At 42.0% G+C, this 19,393-nt stretch overlaps 2 protein-coding genes across 2 annotated transcripts; both read left to right on the plus strand.

Moving 5' to 3' along the window:
* Positions 1 to 321: 321 nt before the first annotated feature.
* Positions 322 to 6,904, plus strand: LOC147307413 (delta-like protein 4). The gene is made up of 11 exons (XM_086275252.1): positions 322 to 774; positions 855 to 1,106; positions 1,562 to 1,619; positions 2,189 to 2,452; positions 3,224 to 3,284; positions 3,504 to 3,634; positions 3,768 to 3,937; positions 4,199 to 4,418; positions 4,511 to 5,252; positions 5,341 to 5,449; positions 5,551 to 6,904. Exons 1-11 carry the CDS (start codon positions 721 to 723, stop codon positions 5,554 to 5,556), a joined length of 2,067 nt encoding a protein of 688 aa, XP_086131378.1. The 5' UTR covers positions 322 to 720; the 3' UTR covers positions 5,557 to 6,904.
* Positions 6,905 to 8,062: 1,158 nt separating this feature from the next.
* Positions 8,063 to 17,823, plus strand: LOC147307414 (glutathione-specific gamma-glutamylcyclotransferase 1-like). The gene is made up of 3 exons (XM_086273960.1): positions 8,063 to 8,241; positions 16,053 to 16,088; positions 16,735 to 17,823. The coding sequence occupies exons 1-3, from the start codon at positions 8,071 to 8,073 to the stop codon at positions 17,146 to 17,148; spliced, it is 621 nt and encodes a 206-aa protein (XP_086130086.1). The 5' UTR covers positions 8,063 to 8,070; the 3' UTR covers positions 17,149 to 17,823.
* The last annotated feature ends 1,570 nt before the right edge of the window (positions 17,824 to 19,393 follow it).

Genomic DNA, 19,393 nt, shown 5'->3' on the forward strand with positions numbered 1-19,393 from the left:
TGAATCTAGAAATTCTGGATGCCTGAAAGCTTCATCTATATTAACACTATGAAACCCCCCTCCCCCCTCCCCCAGAAAAAACCCCCAACAACCTACTATTGAATTTTAGTTTACGCATAAACAGCGTATGAAAGCACAGAAAATCGCTTATTTTAAGCAACAAACTCCTCTAAAAATCATTATACATGTTAATGACACTCCATGTGTGAGAGAGAAAGAGAAACACACACACACCAAAAAAAAAAAAAAGTGGAGAGGGGAGTGGGCGGTGTTTACCCACTGACATTGTCTGTAACGGCGTATAAAAACTGAGGAGGGACGTCAAGCATCCTTCACTGGGAGTCACTATGCGCTGATGCTCCGCCACATGCCCGCATCACTGTTGGCAAAACAAGGCTCACATCAGCACAGCAAACTCAAACAACAACTAACCGGCACGATGGATGGGCAACATAAAGACCGCAGAATGAGTCACTTGTGGATATTGACGTTACTGATATTTGTCTAACCTCAAGCACACGGATAACTCGGTCTTTTCCCAACTTCTTCTTCTGGATACTGATTGTGGAGCTGGATCTTGTCCTACAGGCTTTGGAGGAAAAGAAAAGGATTCTATTTATTCTGATCACTTTATTTTATCATCACTGCATTTTTGGAATAGGAGCGTCTTTTTGTGGGAGGACAAACTGTTTTTTAAGGATACGCACATAAAACTAAAGGATGGCCGTTTGGTTCACATCTGTCCTCGCAATAGTTATTACAGTATCTACTCAGGTATTTTTGTTTTTTAAATCTTTGCGTTTATATTTTGGGAAAAATGTATTTTTCTGTGCTCACTCTTCATTTCCTTCTAGGTTTTCGGAACGGGTGTGTTCGAGATAGAGCTGAATCATTTTCAGAACACGAAAGGTTTGCTGGCAAATGGGCTTAGCTGCGGCATGAGTGGCTGCAGGACTTATTTCAAGGTTTGTTTGAAGAATTTCCAGAAGGAGGTGTCTCCTGGAAACTGCATATTTGCCAACGCCAGCACACCTATTCTGGGCACCGACTCCTTCAGCATCCGGCCGGACGCCAGGCTACGCCTGCCGCTCAACTTCACCTGGCCGGTAAGAGCACCTGTCCTGTCGGGCGCACTCGTCTGACGCTTTTACGCAGAAACCAAACCAAATCTACACGTTTAAAAATGCGCTCTTCACAGCTGATAAGTGCTGAAAAATGCTTCTACCAAACAACACTCTGAAATGTATTTTGCATATAGTACTTAGCTTTTGTCACACCAATTAAATGCAACGTTTTTGTGCCATTTAAACTACGCTTAAGGGTCAGAGGACTTGTTTTATCCTTTGCCTAAAACTGAGTCTGCGTTCAACTATGTGAACTCATGTAGGACACAATCCAGTCCCTATATCTGTTGCCGGGATCATTTGAATTAAGTGCAACTGCTTTCTTTTATATATATGTAAAGTGTTGTGCCCCAAACCCCGTTTCATCCAAACAAAGCTAAAGATATGAGATCTTCAGGTTGTTTTGTGACCATTGTTTCCCTCATTTGTCCCCACAGGGTGCTTTCTCCTTAGTTATTGAAGCCTGGTATTCTCCTGCAGCGGAGCAGCCCGGAGGTGAGGAGATGTTTATTGGGTTTTCGCCACTAGAGGGAGGCATTGTGGGTGTAACTTGCTTTACTTGTTACTGAAAAGTCCGCTTTTATCAGAAACGTGATGAACGTATGAAGTGCTGGCAAACGCATCTGGTGTTTCAGCGTCATGGGTTCGTGTTTGTTAGGATGTCATGAGTCACACGACAATCCTTTGCAATCAAATCTCGCCAAACACAATCGTACTTCCCTTGATTTATTTTTGGCAGGCATGGGAAAGTGTACATCGCTTAAATGAGAATTTGAACCCTTGCCAAAAGTCCCATGACAGGCTTTTCCTGGATTTTACACCTTTTTTTTTCTTTTTTCTTTTCTTTTTAATCTCTGTAAACGCAGCGCGTAATGGCGAGAAGTGACGGCAAGGGGAATTTGAGGAGGCCTTTTAAGTATGCCTCTTAAATTGTGTATCGTGTTAAAATTTATAATTGTTAGATGTGTTAACGTCATAGAGCAGCCTAAATTTTAAACAGTCTCTCATGTGAGCCAGTTTGTGGCCTAAATAGGATTAAATGTTTTTTTCTGTTTTATTCACAGATACCACCAACCCCGAATTCTTGATTAGTTATTTTACCATCCAAAGGCAGTTGGGAATAGGGCGTGAGTGGTCCAAGGATGTGCTCAGCGGGAGGCAGACGGAGCTACGTTACTCATACCGGTTCATCTGCAATGAAAATTACTACGGGGCCACTTGTTCCAAAAGATGCGCTCCAAGAGACGACCGTTTTGGCCACTTCACCTGCAAGCCTGATGGGGAAGAAGCCTGTCTGCCGGGATGGAGGGGAGAATACTGCCAAGAACGTAAGCAAGAGTGAAGACACCATATGGGCACTTTTCTTTGTTTGTATAAAAGGTCATGAGTCAGATTTCAGGAAGGCTGCTTGCGCATTAGTCCTAAATGGAGCAAAAAACACAGGCCATTAACAGCTTTATATTAGGTAGTTACAAAGGAAGATAAGGGAGGTTCTGTACATTTGTTTTTCTCTCAATCCTTCCAATTTTTCTTTTTCTTGACTTCATTTGGCCCATATTAAATGACCTGTTAAGCCACATGATCACAGGTGTGCGTGGGACGCGAGGAAGCAGGGCACAATTTGCGCACAAGTGAGGTTCAGGTGAAATCTGACGACAACTAACTTGATGCTGCTTTCTTTCTGGGCGCGTGAGATTTAATCCAGGGCGGTAGTCGCTCGGCAGCACGCGTCGGGGTTAATCGCGGCATTATCGCCCGCCACTAAATTGCAGGCCCTATTGTGGAGGCGGTGTGGGGCGGCAGCTGCACACGGGGCTCGAACAGTGCGCCCGTAACAATGGGGCAGCTGTCCTGCTTCCCCCCCCTTTTTCTTTCTTTTTTTTTAGAGCAAACATCTGCTCCGCTCTAACCAACAGTGCAAAAAATAAATTAATGAAAAATTAAAAATCATGCAAAGTCAGTGTGCCTCGCGACACTCAACAGGAAATCGTTTTTATTGATACACCAGCGAGTAAAATAAATAAATACTGTTTTAATAATTGCCTAATAAGTTAATAACACTAAATTATCCCCCCCCCCCCCCCCCCCCTCTCTCTCAGCAATCTGTCTTGAAGGCTGCAATGAAAGGAACGGAAACTGCACATTACCTGGAGAGTGCAAGTGAGTATTCACTTTGGTTTGGTGTCCCTCCACAATTAGCCAACGAAAAGGGTAAATAAAAGTCAACCCTAGTCATGAGAAATATAAAGTATTCAAAGCACAAGGGGACTTTTTTCACTATTGTTCCCCTTTTGTCAGGCTTGTTGTAGCTCTTGTATGTGAGTGAGCAGATGAAAGTTGATTTGTGTGTGATCCAGCTATTATATTTTGTGTGAACAGATGCAGACAGGGCTGGCAGGGTCTCTTTTGTGATGTGTGTAAAATCCACCCGTCCTGTAAACACGGTACCTGTAAAGAGGCTTGGCAGTGCAATTGCAAAGAAGGCTGGGGGGGCATCTTCTGTGACCAAGGTGAGTGAATTAGAAAGCGACTCCAGACGTCTTTGTCTCAAAGGATAATGCAAAAAGCAGAAAATGTCTGGCTCATTTGATGCAATCCCTCCTTTTGGTTCCAGTAATCACGTTTTCTCCTGTTTGTTTACAGACCTGAACTACTGCACCCACCATAAACCCTGCGCAAACGGGGCCACGTGCTTGAACACAGGCCAGGGCAGCTACACCTGCACCTGCCTGCCAGGCTTCACCGGGGTTAACTGCGACTCGGAGGTCAGGGAATGTGACAGGCAGACCTGCCACAACGGAGGTCGCTGCCTGGTGAGTCCGGAAGTCTCTCTCTCTCCTTTCCCACAACACAGGCTTTCCTGTTTTTGTTTTTGCCTCCGTCTATCTGCTTGTCCAGGAGGATGCTATCGATTGTCAAGTCAGTGGGTGACCCAGTTCACAGACGATGTACTGTAAATAGAATTTGGTCTAAGGATAATGGGGTTTGTTGGGGCAGTCGTGAACAGGATGTGATAAAAAACGTCTGACACGGAGGGTTTTTAAAAAAAAAACCTTATATCTTTTCTCCTGCAGGACTCTGAGGATGGGTATAGGTGTGAGTGTCCGCAGGGATTCGAAGGACAACACTGTGAACACAGGGTGCTCACTTGTGCAGACAAACCATGCTTCCAAGGTGGCACATGCCAAGAGAAAGATAATGGCCGTAGTTACACATGCGAGTGTCCACCAGGATACACTGGACTTAACTGTGAGAAGAAAGTGGACAAATGTACCTCACTGCAATGCACCAATGGTAAGAGACCAGACGCACATCACTGCAAAAGCATGTATGGTGCTGTATTTCTACATCAGCAGTAATCAATAATGATGGTGTTTTTTGCACAGGTGGACACTGCGTGGTCCGCGGTAACCTCCGAGTGTGCAGCTGTCGCTCAGGTTTCACGGGACCGCGCTGCGAGATCAATGTTGACGAGTGCGCCGCAAACCCCTGCGCAAACGGCTCCACCTGCATAGATCGCATCAACGACTACACCTGCACCTGTCCCCTAGGGTATACAGGCCGCCACTGCGACAAGCCCACAGACTACTGTGCTTCTCAACCCTGCCTCAATGGAGGGACTTGCACCACAGGAGCCAAAGGCCAGTCCACCTGCATCTGCCCGGCCCATTACAGCGGCCCTCAGTGCCAGTTCAACAGTGAGCATCAAGCCAACACCCCCAGCCCCACAATAAGCTGGGAGTCCAGTGAGAAGCAAAAGTTGGTAGTCATCGTTTTGGGTGTGGGCGTAGTGGCTGCTCTGTTGCTTTTGTGCATGGCAGTGGCAGTGATGGGGCACATCAAGAAGCAGAAGGATAAGGAGCAGGACTCGGACACCATGAACAACCTCTCCAAGGTTGACCTTCAGAAGGAGAACCTCATCTCTACTCTAGAGCTCAAGAACACCAATAAAAAGTTTGAATTGGAGGTGGACTGTCCCAGGGAAAAGTCTAATCACAAATGCATCAACCACTACCACCTGGACTATAAACCCTCCGCGAGGTACAAGGATGAACTGTCCCTTGTGGACAAAGATGAAAACTGTGAAAAGTCAATAGAAGACACGAAACATTTAAGTAGAATGTACAGGTAGGTGGATGAGAAGAGATGCATATGTTGACTTATACCACCATGCACTGTTTTTGTGCCGTGTGCCTGACATGTTGTGTCTTTACAGTGAGAGACCAGAGTGTAGAATATCTACAATAAGTTCTTCTGGAGATTCAATGTACCAGTCTGTCTTTGTAATAGCAGAAGAGAAAAATGAATGCATCATTGCAACTGAGGTAAATCTATTTACTTGTTCCAGCCCTTTAATAACTGGTCATTTAGATCTTGCACGTGTTGCTGTGATTGTCACTAAATGTTTGGACTCTGTCTCTTTCAGGTATAATAAATTGAATATATTATTCATCGTCAACATTGGATTTCTTGTGGACTGTTTACAAGTGTGGAAAGACTGGGATTTATTTAAACGCAAGTTGCTGCTCTTGAAAACTTGATAACTGGATAGAGCTTGTGTGCTCTCTGAATGCAATAGAAGTAAAGCTACTAATCTATGTGCGAATGTAAAGACTGGGATTTCTTTTTTTTTTAAAAAAGGGAAATAATGAGCCAATCAGGCTTGCTCTCGCAACCTCGTCCGCTCTGTTCAAGTTCCTCCGAGGGCAACGGGCCAAGATGCGTGTGCCCGCATGCTGAGTGGAAGAAGCGGGCTATCCCGATGGACGCTTTCCATCTTATTGCAGTAATCGGCAATCAAACAAATCAACTCACCGCCAACGGGAATGTGGATGGAGCCGGCTTTTTTTCCCATTTCATCTGACCTGCGACGCGCTATGCAAACAAAAACCAGCATTGTGCTAAAGAAGAAAAGAAAAAGGGACTGAAAAAAAGAAAACTACTGAAAACGGTTCATTTTTGAGAGATGTTTAGGATTATCGTTTGAAAATTCAATCCGTTTTATAAAGAATGTATTCAGCCTTGATCACAAAGCCTTATACCCCCTTTTTTAAAGGGAATTGTTGTGCCCTGCTTATCTTGATTTCTTTGTGTGAAAGATCAAATGATGCAATATGCTAAAGCGCCGTGCAGGGAAAACTCATAATAAGGCCTTGTTTTACTTTATGCAAAATCCCCCTTAAATCAAGACAAAGAAATACATGTTGTGACTATCGTACCGAGAACGCCTTTAATGGAAATTACTGAATCAATAATGTTATTTTGTAAGATTAGTATTTCATTAGTAATTTAAGTATATGAAGCACTGATTTTTCTCTTTCTATGTTTTATAAGATTATTTTGTATATAGTGTATATTTATATGTTGAGATTAGAAGTATGACTTGTACATCTGTTTTTAAGTTGATGCCTCGCAAAGGTGAATATATTTTTAAAGTGTTTTTGTTTTGGTGTTTTTATTGTATTGTTATTATTTTTGCTATGAAAAGAAACAAGAACTACATATCTGGTACACTGTTTGTTTGTCGGTCTTCGTCGGTTGAGTGTCCATCTGGTCGAATAGAGATCCTAAATTAAATGTTGGAATCATCTAGAAGCTTTATTTGTGTCGCCTGGTGTGAAAGTGACGTCATTGTCTATAGATGCAGTAATATTTGGCCTGGTAGCTTCTTCTGATGATACTTTGTCTATGAGATCTGTGTCTGCGTGATATGAAATCATTGTGCTAGCAATCATTCAGTGGGCAGCATTGTAATTGGCAGGAAATGTAAGAAAATACTCAAACATATATATATATATATATATATATATATATATATATATATATATATATATATATATAAAAGTCTGTATGTCATAATAAAGAGTCCTTGTTGTCTTTTCTGCTTAAATGGATCTTGGAACTGCTGCATCTCTTGATATCTGCGTCTATAATGATCAATAATTGATTCTTGTAGCTGACTGAAAGGTGAAAGGTGTGAGAAACACAGCAAAACTAGTGCGCGGAGAAAATCTATATGTCCTCGAACTAATGGCACATGATCACAGCAAACAAAGGGCCCCGCAGCCAAGGCTCCATGATGCACACAGGGACTAATAACAATTGCACCCTCTCTTTGGAGATCTAACACTTTACTTACTTAACCCAGCCTTCAGCCAATATCAAAGCACCAGGCTGATGTTTCTCTCAAGTAAAGAGCCATGTCTTTCACAACCACCTGGTGGCAGTAGGTTTTATGTGAAGTAACAAGAAAGTAGTTCTCTCCTTTCTTAACCCATCAAATATCATCCTCACCGACTTACAGAGGACAAACTGATCTCAGTTATCAGCCACTGCGGTGTTAAGCTCGTCTATAGAGAACACAGATACCTAATGAGCTTAAGAGAGCACAGATATAACAGTCCCGGCTATTTATAGGTAATGTGATTACCTCTGCACTATGAGTTTGACCCTATGCTGTATATTGAAAGTGCTCATAAAGATTAAAACGTTAGAAACAAAGACAGTTTCTTTCTTCTTTTCTTTAAAATATATCTGCTTATTCTTCTTATTTCCCTGCCCCGGGTGCTTGCGTGTTCTCATGCGCAACGACTCAAAACTTAGGCGAGGCGTCGCCACAAAAGAGCCCCGCCCCTTCTATTTAATTGGCCAAGGTCGTGTCTCTCTGACGTACTTTGATCAACAAATACACATGTGTGCACGTCGGTATACTAAGGAGGAATGGACAGTATTTGCATTTTGATGACACTGACTAATTACTGATGTAATGATCATTGTGACGTGAAAGATGGTTCCTCCTTTCAGCGCTTTATTTATCTATATATCTATATATAGGAGCAGCCTGATGTATGAGACTCTATGAGGTCGTAGAAGACTGGAAATAACATCGAGCAGCTACTTGTGGACTTTTGTTTTTTCTCTTCCCAAACGAAGTTAAGTGCCTACAATGAAACCTCAGGACATTATAAAGGAAAAGAGCAGCCTGTGGATATTTGGCTATGGCTCCCTAGTGTGGAAACCCGATTTTGAACACAAGAGAAGAAAAATAGGGTACATTAGAGGATACAAGAGACGGTTCTGGCACGGAGATGACTTTCATCGAGGGGACAAGGAAAAGGTGAGATTTGCAGCCACACCTGGTGAAGGAAATTGCCTTCCCGGGTTTCCTCCGTGGCGTGAGCGATAAGCAGAGTTCTGTCCTTTCCTTCTAAGATTCCTAATTATTTAAAGTAACACTCAGGTATGCCATTCAGCGTGTTAGTACGAGCTCGGGAGCAGCTTGGGAGAACAAGAAAACAGAGACTGCTTTAGGTTGCCTTCCCAATCGACTCAAAGGTTTATTTGATACACAGCAGTTTATATAGATGAAAAAAGGTTCGTGTGTCAGCTTTCCCAGTTCAAACCGGTACAGACCAAATAAGGAAACGTCTTCCTGCCTTGTGAGCCAAGAAGTATCCTGTGTGTAGTTTATCAGTTCAGCTACAATTTATGATCATCCCAGCAAAATACACTCCTAGACATAGAATACAGAGTTCTTTCATCAGTGAATTCTGAAACAAACCACCTAGCCTTTAACGAGCCTTTTCCAGGAGATAAAGAAAAAAGGGAGGATGGGAGTAAGGAAGTGGTCTCATCTCTGTGGTGTTTTCGACCTTGAGGTACCAGCCTGTAAGTCTTACACATTAATTCTTGGGTCACAGAGAAAGAGAAAAACAACTAGTATATGGGCCTTATTGAGTAACAGTTTTCCTGTATGAAACAATATCCTGTAAATGCTTACCGTGGTATCAAAATATCATAACAGTTCTCCCCTTTTATCATGTAATGATAACATAGTATAAAGACAGAATGTAATAACATAATATAAAGATAAATCATAAATGTGAAACAAATCATAAATGTAACTAGTCCTTTGAGGAAGCTTAATATCAAAAATTCCGAGAGCGTATACATGGTATCACACAACAGACAATAATCATCAAAAACATGCTGCAACGGTTACAAAGGCTACAATTAGTTCCTTCCATCTTCCAAACGTGTCCTGTAGCCACTTATCTAGCCACTGACCGTGACCTGTATTGGCAATTAGTTCTATCTGCAATGCTTCAAGTTTATTCATAGCTTGTGTGAATGAACCGTTAGGAGCAGTATTATTGGGAATGAAAGTACAGCAAACATCAACGGTTACTAGACCACAGGTACCGGTCCAATTAACAGGTAAAGCTAATCTAAGGGTATTATTGCACAACCAATAAGCATGTGGGATTGGTCTAGTTAGGCGCGTGACCATGTGTGATTTAACTAACTCCCCCCAGTCAGTGTCATTTAATACACCGTCTGGGGGAACAATGATCGATTCTCTGCTCGAACTTGAACTGTGTGTGTGTTCCTCCAGATATGATACAACTTCAGCCATAGAGACAGCTAGCCATGTCTCATTACAGCGTGCACCTGGGGAGTCAGAGAAGAATGTATAGTTATCCTTTGTATAATCTATGTGTGTGTCTGGGCCAGTTAACTTTAGTCTGCGCAGACATATCATACTAGTATTAAAATGGAGAGGGATCTGTCCTAAGGGCAGTGAGGGCTTTAACCTATTCTTGGGGCGTTTCATTGGGGCGCAGGTCCCTGCGGTGTCATTAGATAACTTCAATAATTCGCCTAATGGAGTCTCAGGGTTAGTTGGTGTGTGTGTGTGTCTAAGTAGGCAGTCGAGAGGGCTCAGAGTCAACTGTAAAGCGTCTTTAAAGAGAGCATTATTTCCGCTGATTTTCTCTAGTCCCTCAGTGAGGGGGAAACCGGATATGGGGTATCCTACTATTACCTGTTCTGGATTAGCCTTTGAACAGACATAACAGTTACTGTTTCCTAAATCACGAGCGGCTGTTCTGGCATTTTCATACCAGGCGTTAGCTCCTGTTCTAGAGGGTGCATAAAATGGTTTATTAGTGGCGTCTATGTTGCTATTTACTGATTTTAGGGAGCGTGAGGAGTGCATTAAGTAGGTGTCTTGCAAAATGGAGCATGAGGTATAGTCAGCAAAATATGACCTGCAGAAATGTGAACATGGTTGCACTTTACAATATGAAATAGTAAATAAAAATCCTAAGGTTAATGCAGTAGATATGATTAATAACCTAAATATATAAAACAATATATAAGAAAAACAGTTCTTCAGTTGTCTTCTGGCCTGGTCCCAGGTTCGAGAGACATTGAATAAGCGTCGTATGATGACAATGGGCATTTCATTTTCTCCATTATCAGGATGAAATGAGTCTGGCTTTATCAGGTTAGACATCATGTGGTACTTTTGGCTTTCTGTTCCTGCTGGATGTTTGAGTACCTTGTTGTTGTTCTTTCAGGCGTTGTGTGTTAATCAGTGATTGCGTGTGTGCACTGGATCCGGGCGCTGGCTCGCCTGAGATGTCATCTACCCGTGTGTTTATTTGCTCTAGTTCCGGGCGCTGGCTCGCCGGAGATGTCATCTGCTTGATCCGACGCCTGGGATGGTCCGATTGGGCTGGTCTTAACCCTGCTGGCATGAATCCACTGAGGTTGTCCGTCCGTAAGGATGCTGGTTCTTCGTCACTGCCAGTAAAGCCTGGGGGCTGGAACGCGCGCGGCCTCCCAGAGTGTCCTTGGTTTTAGTGGCTTCTCCAACATGCATCTCCTTGTCTCCACTGGTGGAACTGTGGAGGGGAAAGGCTGAGAGAGACAAACTTTCTGATAGTTATTATTCAGTTTTTCTACCAGGTTGTGAACATCAGTGGACAATGCAATATACATCACCTTCTACTAGCGGTGCCCCTCTGGAAGCTGACCATGGTGTTGGAAATAGTCTTATTTCAAATGGAGATAATTTGGTTACTGCAGATTGAGTCATTCCAATCTCACAGAGGACTTGAGGAAGTAATTTGACCCAGGTCATTAAAGTTTTAGCACACTTTTGAATTACTTCTAATGTGAATGAAGATCCTCTATCACTGTTAATCTGGTGAGGTATTCCGAATCTGGGTATTATTTCATTGCTCAACTTTTGACAGACTACTTCTGCAGTTTCTTTTGAGGTTGGATAAGCTTCTACTCATTTACTAAATTGATCCACTATTACCAGTAAGTACTTGATGCTTCCTTGTGCTGGCATATGTGTGAAATCAATTTGTAATGTATGAAATGGAAAATCTGGTTGTGGTAAATGCTGATGTTTTGCTTTTGAGCTACCTACATTAGTTCGCGCACATGTTAGACAGGTTGCTAATATGCTTTTTACTGCATGTGATGTTTTCTCAATTACAAATCTTGATTTTATTGCCCCTATTACCCCTCTTTGTCCGACATGACTCACACAGTGAAAATGTCGGGCAAGGACTGGCATCAGGGAATATGGGAGGGCAATCAAACGCTTAAGATTTTGTATAAGCCATCTCTGTCATCTAAGGTACAGTCATTATTCTCCCAATAGGTGTAATCAGATGCAGAGGCTTGCTCATGTATGAATTTTAAATCAACATTTGTGTCTAAATAGTCTGGGAGTGTAACAAGTGGCAGCTGTAGGGGCACAGATAATACTTCCTGCGGAGGTGGGAGCTGTGATGCAGCTGCAGCCTTGGCTGTCACGTCTGCTAAGGCATTACCTGTTGCTTCGTCTGTGTCAGCTGTACTGTGTCCTTTCGTTTTTACAACTGCAACGGCCGATGGCAGCTGTATAGCCTGAAAAAGTCTTTGAACAAAATCAGAATTTAGCAATTTATTTTCCATCAGCAGATCTAAATCCTCTCTGTCTCCACAATGTGCCAAAGTCATGCACAACGCCAAATGCATAGCGGCTGTCTGTGTAAATCGTCACATGCTTATCCAAATGTAGCTCACAGGCGCGTATTAAAGCCATGAGCTCTGCTTTTTGTGCTGAGTGAAATGGTAATGAGTGAGCCTCTAGTATGATGTCAGGCACTGTTACCACTGAATAGCCACAAAGAAATGAGTTGTCATTCGGCCTTGAACAGGACCCGTCCACATAAACCGTGGCTGAGTCTGGGATAGGTGTTTGCTCTAAATCTGGACGTTGTGCTGTGGATTCCTGTATACGTGTCATGCAGTCATGATCGTCAAGCCTGTCTGAGCCATCCTGTCGGTCAGAAGAACACAGCATAGGATCAATAAATGTGCTGGCGAATCAGGTGTGCTGCTCGCTTTTATAGTGAGATTTGCATATGTTGTTTAGTTATGTTTGCTACAATGGTCGTGACCTGGTGATTGGTGTGTAGAATAGTGTCATGTGAGAGTGTGAGCTTCCCGCAGTCCCTTATCATGATAGAGCAAGCTGCTACTGCCCTCAGGCAGGCCGGCATTCCCTGAACAATTCAGGCAGCACCTTTGAGTGGCGGAGGTCAGCACTCCCTGTAATGCATTGAAAGAGACAGTCATTTCTGTGGATCACAGTATTCGAGGAGGCTTGTCTTTTTTTACAACAGTCACGCAGAATGTGGTCATGAAAAGAACAGTCTGGTATCCACTGTCTGCAATAGTTCACCATGCCTAAGAAGGACGACATTTCCTCCTGTGTAGTGGGACGAGGGACAGAGGTCACAGCTTTGACCCTGTCTGCAGTCATGGAACGTTTTCCGTGAGACAGTGTGAATCCCAAATATTGAACAGAAGTCTGACAATACTGCATTTTCTTTGCTGATGCTTTGTGGCCAGTCTTTTGGAGGTGCTGGAGAAGCATGTGTGTAGCAGTTTGACATAGTTTTTCACTTTCAGCACAGAGGAGGAGGTCATCCACATGTGGATCAGGGTGCAGCCCTGGAGGAGTGAAGCAGCATAGAGAAAGCAGCAGAGCTGTCTATCATGCCTTGGGGCAAACGAGTCCAAGTGTACTGCTTATTTCTATGTGTGAATGCAAATAACGGCTGTGTGTCACAGGTACTGAGAAAAAGGAGCGGAGCATAAATCCACCACGGTAAAATGTGTATGCAATGCATGTCAATATGCTGTGAACATCTGAAACGAGAGGTGGCAGAGGAATGTTGACTGCATTAATTTGCCTTAAGTCTTGTATGAAACGCCATACGCCAGGTTTGTTAGGCTTTGGCACAGGATTGACAGGAGTGTGGGCTTTATTGCTCCTGTAGTCAATAAATCTCCTATCATGACATCTAGAGCTGCGGCTTTTTCCGTGGAAAGGGGACATTGCCTGACATATACTCGCTTTTTGTTTTTTAGCTGTGCGTGATAAAGTGTACAATCAATAAATCCTATATCATTCTCACTTTTAGACCATAATGTCATATTCTGGTATTCAGCTGGCAATGTAACTGCAGAAATAGTACAGTGGATAGGGTAGGTTAGATCTATGTGACGACATGGTGTAGTTATGTCATAAACTATGTCTGAGTTATGTGACAAAATCACTGTTTGACCTTCACTTGTGTGAGCAGTTATCATGTTGTTGAACAGTGTGAGAGAAACAAAAGTGTGGCTCCCAGTCATGGGATTACCTGTTAGTGGCGTCTGTACACGTTTTTTTTTTTTTTGGCACAGTGTGTGACATAGAGTACCGGACAAAAAGGATGTTGAGTTCATTCTCTGCTGAGGGTCCAGCTGACACAGAGGATGTTCCTTCTCCATCATGTCGGTACATAGGGCAGAGAAAACATAAGCTGTTATCAGTGTCAGCAAACACTTCACCCTTTGTGTTAAATTAAATACACAAATTCATTTTTGCTCTGGGTGTCTGCGGCTGCTGGAAAACTGAGCTAAATTTGCACCTCTAGCTTGTCCAACAGTGCATAAAGCGTTTTATGAATACTAGGATGGATTCATCAGGCTTCTGTTTACACATAGTTACTGCATTTAAGTCAATTTTGTCTCTGGACATTGTTAGCAGGAATTTCTTTAGATTCTTAAAGAAATCGGCGACTTTGTCATTATTTACCCTCCTTTTGTCCATAGCGGTAACATTTGATGCATCACGTCGCGGCATTCTATCATATATTTTCTACAGGACTTTTTAAGCAGACTACTTTTCTTATCACAAATGATATTCAACATTTCTACTGACCTGTTTTCTGGCGATAATCGTTCGGGATAAGGCTCCGAAAAGAAATTAGAATGCATTGAACTTCTTAAGTTGTAAACAAAGTCAGTCACATAAGCACTCCTGCATGTTCTGGATACGTGATCATGGACGTCTTCACCGATTCGCGGACGTAGGTTACACGTAACCGGAAATGGGAGTTATACTGAGCCGTTATTTGAGACTTTATTTTGTATTTTATTAATTTTTGGTTTTACAGGTACTTTAGATTTTTTATCGGACCTGTCTGTGGTCTTTGAATAATTCTGACCCATGTTCAGTGATTTCCAGAGGGGTTTACACGCTAGGAGGATTTAGGTTAGTATTTTCGCTGCGGCACAGCTGAGGTCACTTTAAATTTATTGCTAGCAATTTTTTGTTTGTGTGAGCAACTCTCACTTAGCGAGCAACTTCTCGCTTAACGAGCAACTTCTCGTAAAACAACAGGCAACTTCCTGTGTCTTTCTGCTTTTAATTTACTGCTTTTAACCCTTGTATGGTAATCGGGTCTGTGAGACCCGTTTTCAGTTTTCTTTCGTTTTTTTTTTTTTTTTTTTTAACAAAATTAAATTTAATTATTTACTAGCTTTCTGTGAGTGAGCAACTTCTCACTTCTTAACGTACGTTTCAAGATAACAGGCAACTCCCTGTGTCACTCTTTGGTGAGCAACTTCTCACTTAACGAGAAGTATTTAAGACAACAGGCAACTTTCTGTGTCACTTTTCTAAGTGAGCAACTTCTCACTTTTTAACGTACGTTTAATTAAACAATTAATTATTATTATTTTTTTAAACAAAATTAAAATATTCAAGACAACAGGCAACTTCCTGTGTCCACCAACACCACACAAGGGTTAATTTACTTTATTCGGGGACTGAGGAAGTCGTCAGTGTATCTCTCTGGATCACTAAGTGAAACTTCGTCAGCATATCCCGTTTCTTTATGGATCAATCACTGAGAGAGGTATAATAGGTCTTTATATAAATATGAAAGACACATATTTACCTTCTGTCAGGGATCCCACTTCTGACACCAAAATTGAAGGAAATTGCCTTCCCGGGTTTCCTCCGTGGCGTGAGCGATAAGCAGAGTTCTGTCCTTTCCTTCTAAGATTCCTAATTATTTAAAGTAACACTCAGGTATGCCATTCAGCGTGTTAGTACGAGCTCGGGAGCAGCTTGGGAGAACAAGAAAACAGAGACTGCTTTAGGTTGCCTTCCCAATCGACTCAAAGGTTTATTTGATACACAGCAGTTTATATAGATGAAAAAAGGTTCGTGTGTCAGCTTTCCCAGTTCAAACCGGTACAGACCAAATAAGGAAACGTCTTCCTGCCTTGTGAGCCAAGAAGTATCCTGTGTGTAGTTTATCAGTTCAGCTACAATTTATGATCATCCCAGCAAAATACACTCCTAGACATAGAATACAGAGTTCTTTCATCAGTGAATTCTGAAACAAACCACCTAGCCTTTAACGAGCCTTTTCCAGGAGATAAAGAAAAAAGGGAGGATGGGAGTAAGGAAGTGGTCTCATCTCTGTGGTGTTTTCGACCTTGAGGTACCAGCCTGTAAGTCTTACACATTAATTCTTGGGTCACAGAGAAAGAGAAAAACAACTAGTATATGGGCCTTATTGAGTAACAGTTTTCCTGTATGAAACAATATCCTGTAAATGCTTACCGTGGTATCAAAATATCATAACACCTGGAACACAAGTATTTCCTGCTGATTCTGATCCTTTAGGAGTTCGCTCGTGCATTTTTAGATGTAGGCTACAGTATGTTGTTGTGAAGTATGAAGCATTTTCTTGTTGGTTGTTGAGTTCTCACTGTCGGTGTTTTTGCTCTCTACAGCCAGCCAGAGTTGTCACACTAATAGCAGATGAGGAGGTGAGTGAACCACTTAAATATTGAATGTGTAAGTAAAGCAGTGGATTCAGAAATTCTATAACCCTTAAAAAGCAAAACTAAAACTAAAATATCTTAAAAATATCTTCTTCTTCTTTTTTTTTTTAAATGTCAGCACAACAAGCCCGATGAGGCTGTGTTGTTTACTCAGACTGGAATGTCTGACTGTGAGTCACTGGTCTTCTCAGATGTATTGCAATACAAGTGACAAATAAAAACAAATAACAAGTAATAACTCTGCTCAGAAAATAATTAGCTAACCGGCCAATCACACTAAAAGAACAACTTTGCTATTTTAAACTTTCCACCTTTCTGATTATGAGTTTTTGTGTGATGTGTTGCAATAAACTGTAACTGTGGCGTGATAAACAGGGAAAATGTTAAACCCATTATTTACTGGTTGTCTACTGTTTGTTCTACTGTTTAATGTTCTAATTTCTATTAAATTCTGGCACTGGGTCAAGTAAAAACTGGACTTTAAATAACATCCTATAGGCTCAATCAATGTTGTTTGACAAACCAAAACACTGTAGTTTTATTTTTAGGTTTTTCTCTCTGAATATGTTCACAAAGTCAAGTCTTGCAAGTGTTGCAAGTGTGTCAACCTCCACCTGTTTGTACTCTGCAGGCTTGCACGTGGGGCGTGGCCTATGAAGTGACTGAGTGCCAGGTCGAAGCGTCTCTTCAGTATTTAAACATGAGAGAGGTTGTCCAGGGCGGGTACATAACAGAGATGGTGGAATTCATTCCTAAAGACGGTCACGGTTCAGTGTTGTCCCTTGTTTACATCGCCACACCTGATAACCCCATCTACCTCGGGCCGGCCTCGGACGGGGAGATTGCCGCCCAGATTGCCATCTGCAGAGGCAACACCGGCCACAACATTGAGTACCTGGTCCGCCTTGCAGAATTTATGAGGCACCACTGTCCGGAGGTGGAGGATGAGCACCTTTTCTCTATCGAGACAGCTGTTTTGAACATTTTCAGCAACTGCAGAGAGCTCAGATCCAACGACAGGAAATCCCTGCTGGAAGTTATATAAAGAGTAAACTCCGCTTTTTATGAAAATAATTTTCATTTTAGTGGAAAAACAAAGTCTTGGTAAATGGTCTGTATTTATATAGCGCTTTACTAGTCCCTAAGGACCCCAAAGCGCTTTACATATCCAGTCATCCACACACTGGTGATGGCAGCTACATTGTAGCCACAGCCACCCTGGGGAGCACTGACAGAGGCGAGGCTGCCGGACACTGGCGCCACCGGGCCCTCTGACCACCACCAGTAGGCAACGGGTGAAGTGTCTTGCCCAAGGACACAACGACCGAGACTGTCCAAGCCGGGGCTCGAACCGGCAACCTTCCGATTACAAGGCGAACCCCCAACTCTTGAGCCACGATCGCCCCATGGTGCTTTAAAAGGAAATACTTTATTTGGTTTCAACTAAAAGGGAGAAAACTATCTCATGTCACTCGGAAATCTATGACATTCTCATCTCATCTCATTTTTCAACTGTTCACTTTAATATGGTAGGCGACTCTCATTGTATTTCATATTGCACACAAAAATCAGCACGTCATGTTTTTAAGATTCCACACTATCCACAGAGAAGATCTGACATTTTTATGATATGTTATGATATTGTAACCTTGTTAATATTATGAAATGTTAATGCACATTTTTTTTAAATAAAGTTTTTGAATAAAAACATACAAATCTGTATGAGAAAATTGTGTTCGGGATTTCCTTCCCTGTTTATCTAGTCTCATATACATCTCTTATATTTTGTCCGTGCATACAGACCCTCCTGATTCATATTCCCACATCATATCGCCAAAGAAAGCCACCTCTGGCATTATGAAAGTGCTTAGTTTTCCTCAGAGAGCTGTTAAAAGCATGGGCCAAGAATCTTTAAGACACTCTTTTGTGAATTTATATTAAATTGGATGTAAGAAACTTCAAAGCCTCTCTATGCAGATTCTTGTGACTTATAGAATGCTTTAAAACTATTTTCCTTGCTGCTCCCAGTTTTATGCCTCTTAAATTGTTCCAAGCACAGTGGTTGGTCCAGCTTTAAAGGGTCATTTTTTAATTCAAGGCATTCCTCAAACACACAAAATGCATTAGCATCTCATTTTGTAAAACCTCATAAAGTCTTTTAACCGTCGTAAAGAAAACTGACGGTGAAAAATAGCAAAATACTGATAAACATGGTGCAATGTTCAGTGGTGTTGGCGTTGGGAATAATCTGTTTACCAGAGTGCACATAAGCTATTATAGAGGACCCACAGTCCTTACAGTATAGAGGGAGCGTTAGGGGCTCTGCGGGCAGGTGGGGTGCAGATAGGGTTTCTTTCCCTGTCTGGGCTCCTTCCATGGATAAACAAGCCACAGTTCTGTCGCACTGCTCTGCTTTCCTAGAACTCAGTCCCAAACTAGGTCAAAGGTTTAGAGCCATGAAAACAGCAGAGCAAAGAGATCTCACATGCACAAAACATGTAAAACAGACAGAATATCCTCTCAGGTAGAAAAATCTGTAGAACTCATTACATAACTCTGTTCTCAGAGATAAAGGTTTCAGTGAAAGTACATTTCTGTCAATACAAGTGCAAGCTCTCCCTCGGACGAATTACTGAACCGTAAATTATGTTTTCCAAGTGCCAAAAAAGGTACATAACAAAGCAGTAAAGGCTGCATATTTTCACAGTTTGTTCAAGACTTTTAAGGTGTCATGTCAGCTGCTAGTCAGAATTTAGTCCTACAGAAAAGGAGATTAGGTACAAATAATAATAATGAATAAGTCTTCAACTTATAAATGAACATATTTAGTGTATTCTGACATATCTGATTCTGTATCTGTCTTATTACGGTCACACGGGATGAAGTTCTGGGTCCAAATCTTTGTGTGCCATTTATTCTCACCGAGCTTGGTCTGATTCTTTGGTTTCTTTGTTTCTGTTTCTAAGTGATTACCCCTGCGCCCAGCATGCACTTTCTATTGTTGTTACTATGCTTAATTTTTCCAGCATTACATTAAAGAACAAAAGTGTTCCTCGAGATTCAGCGCTGGTCTCTGTTAGGTACAAACCACTGTCCAAGGTACAACGATAGTACCTGAAAGAGCATCACCCAAATGATAAGCCGGGGTTGACCATACAGTGACCCAATAAGATACTGTTTGCAGAAAAACAGTAAAGTGAAGCGAGCTATCAGTGTTGTCTGAGACGTGGCGTTTTCATTAAAACTAATGAGATTATCCAGATAAACAAGACAGAGTCATGTGTTTGTTA

The sequence above is a fragment of the Aulonocara sp. 'chitande type north' Nkhata Bay genome, linkage group LG19 (genome assembly GCF_057382095.1).
Source record: "Aulonocara sp. 'chitande type north' Nkhata Bay isolate Kocher_YH1m ecotype deep benthic linkage group LG19, A_spYH_male_GT1.1, whole genome shotgun sequence".
NCBI classification, from domain to species: Eukaryota; Metazoa; Chordata; class Actinopteri; order Cichliformes; family Cichlidae; genus Aulonocara; species Aulonocara sp. 'chitande type north' Nkhata Bay.

What these genes read in the sequence shown, in the direction of transcription:
- LOC147307414 (XM_086273960.1), top strand. Translation starts at nt 8,071, where the DNA reads ATGAAACCTCAGGACATTATAAAGGAAAAGAGCAGCCTGTGGATATTT. An exon ending in ATCGAGGGGACAAGGAAAAG is followed by an intron (nt 8,242 to 16,052) that starts GTGAGATTTGCA and finishes TGCTCTCTACAG; the next exon opens with CCAGCCAGAGTTGTCACACT. An exon ending in CACTAATAGCAGATGAGGAG is followed by an intron (nt 16,089 to 16,734) that starts GTGAGTGAACCA and finishes TGTACTCTGCAG; the next exon opens with GCTTGCACGTGGGGCGTGGC.
- LOC147307413 (XM_086275252.1), top strand. Translation starts at nt 721, where the DNA reads ATGGCCGTTTGGTTCACATCTGTCCTCGCAATAGTTATTACAGTATCT. An exon ending in CTCACTGCAATGCACCAATG is followed by an intron (nt 4,419 to 4,510) that starts GTAAGAGACCAG and finishes TTTTTTGCACAG; the next exon opens with GTGGACACTGCGTGGTCCGC. An exon ending in CATTTAAGTAGAATGTACAG is followed by an intron (nt 5,253 to 5,340) that starts GTAGGTGGATGA and finishes GTGTCTTTACAG; the next exon opens with TGAGAGACCAGAGTGTAGAA.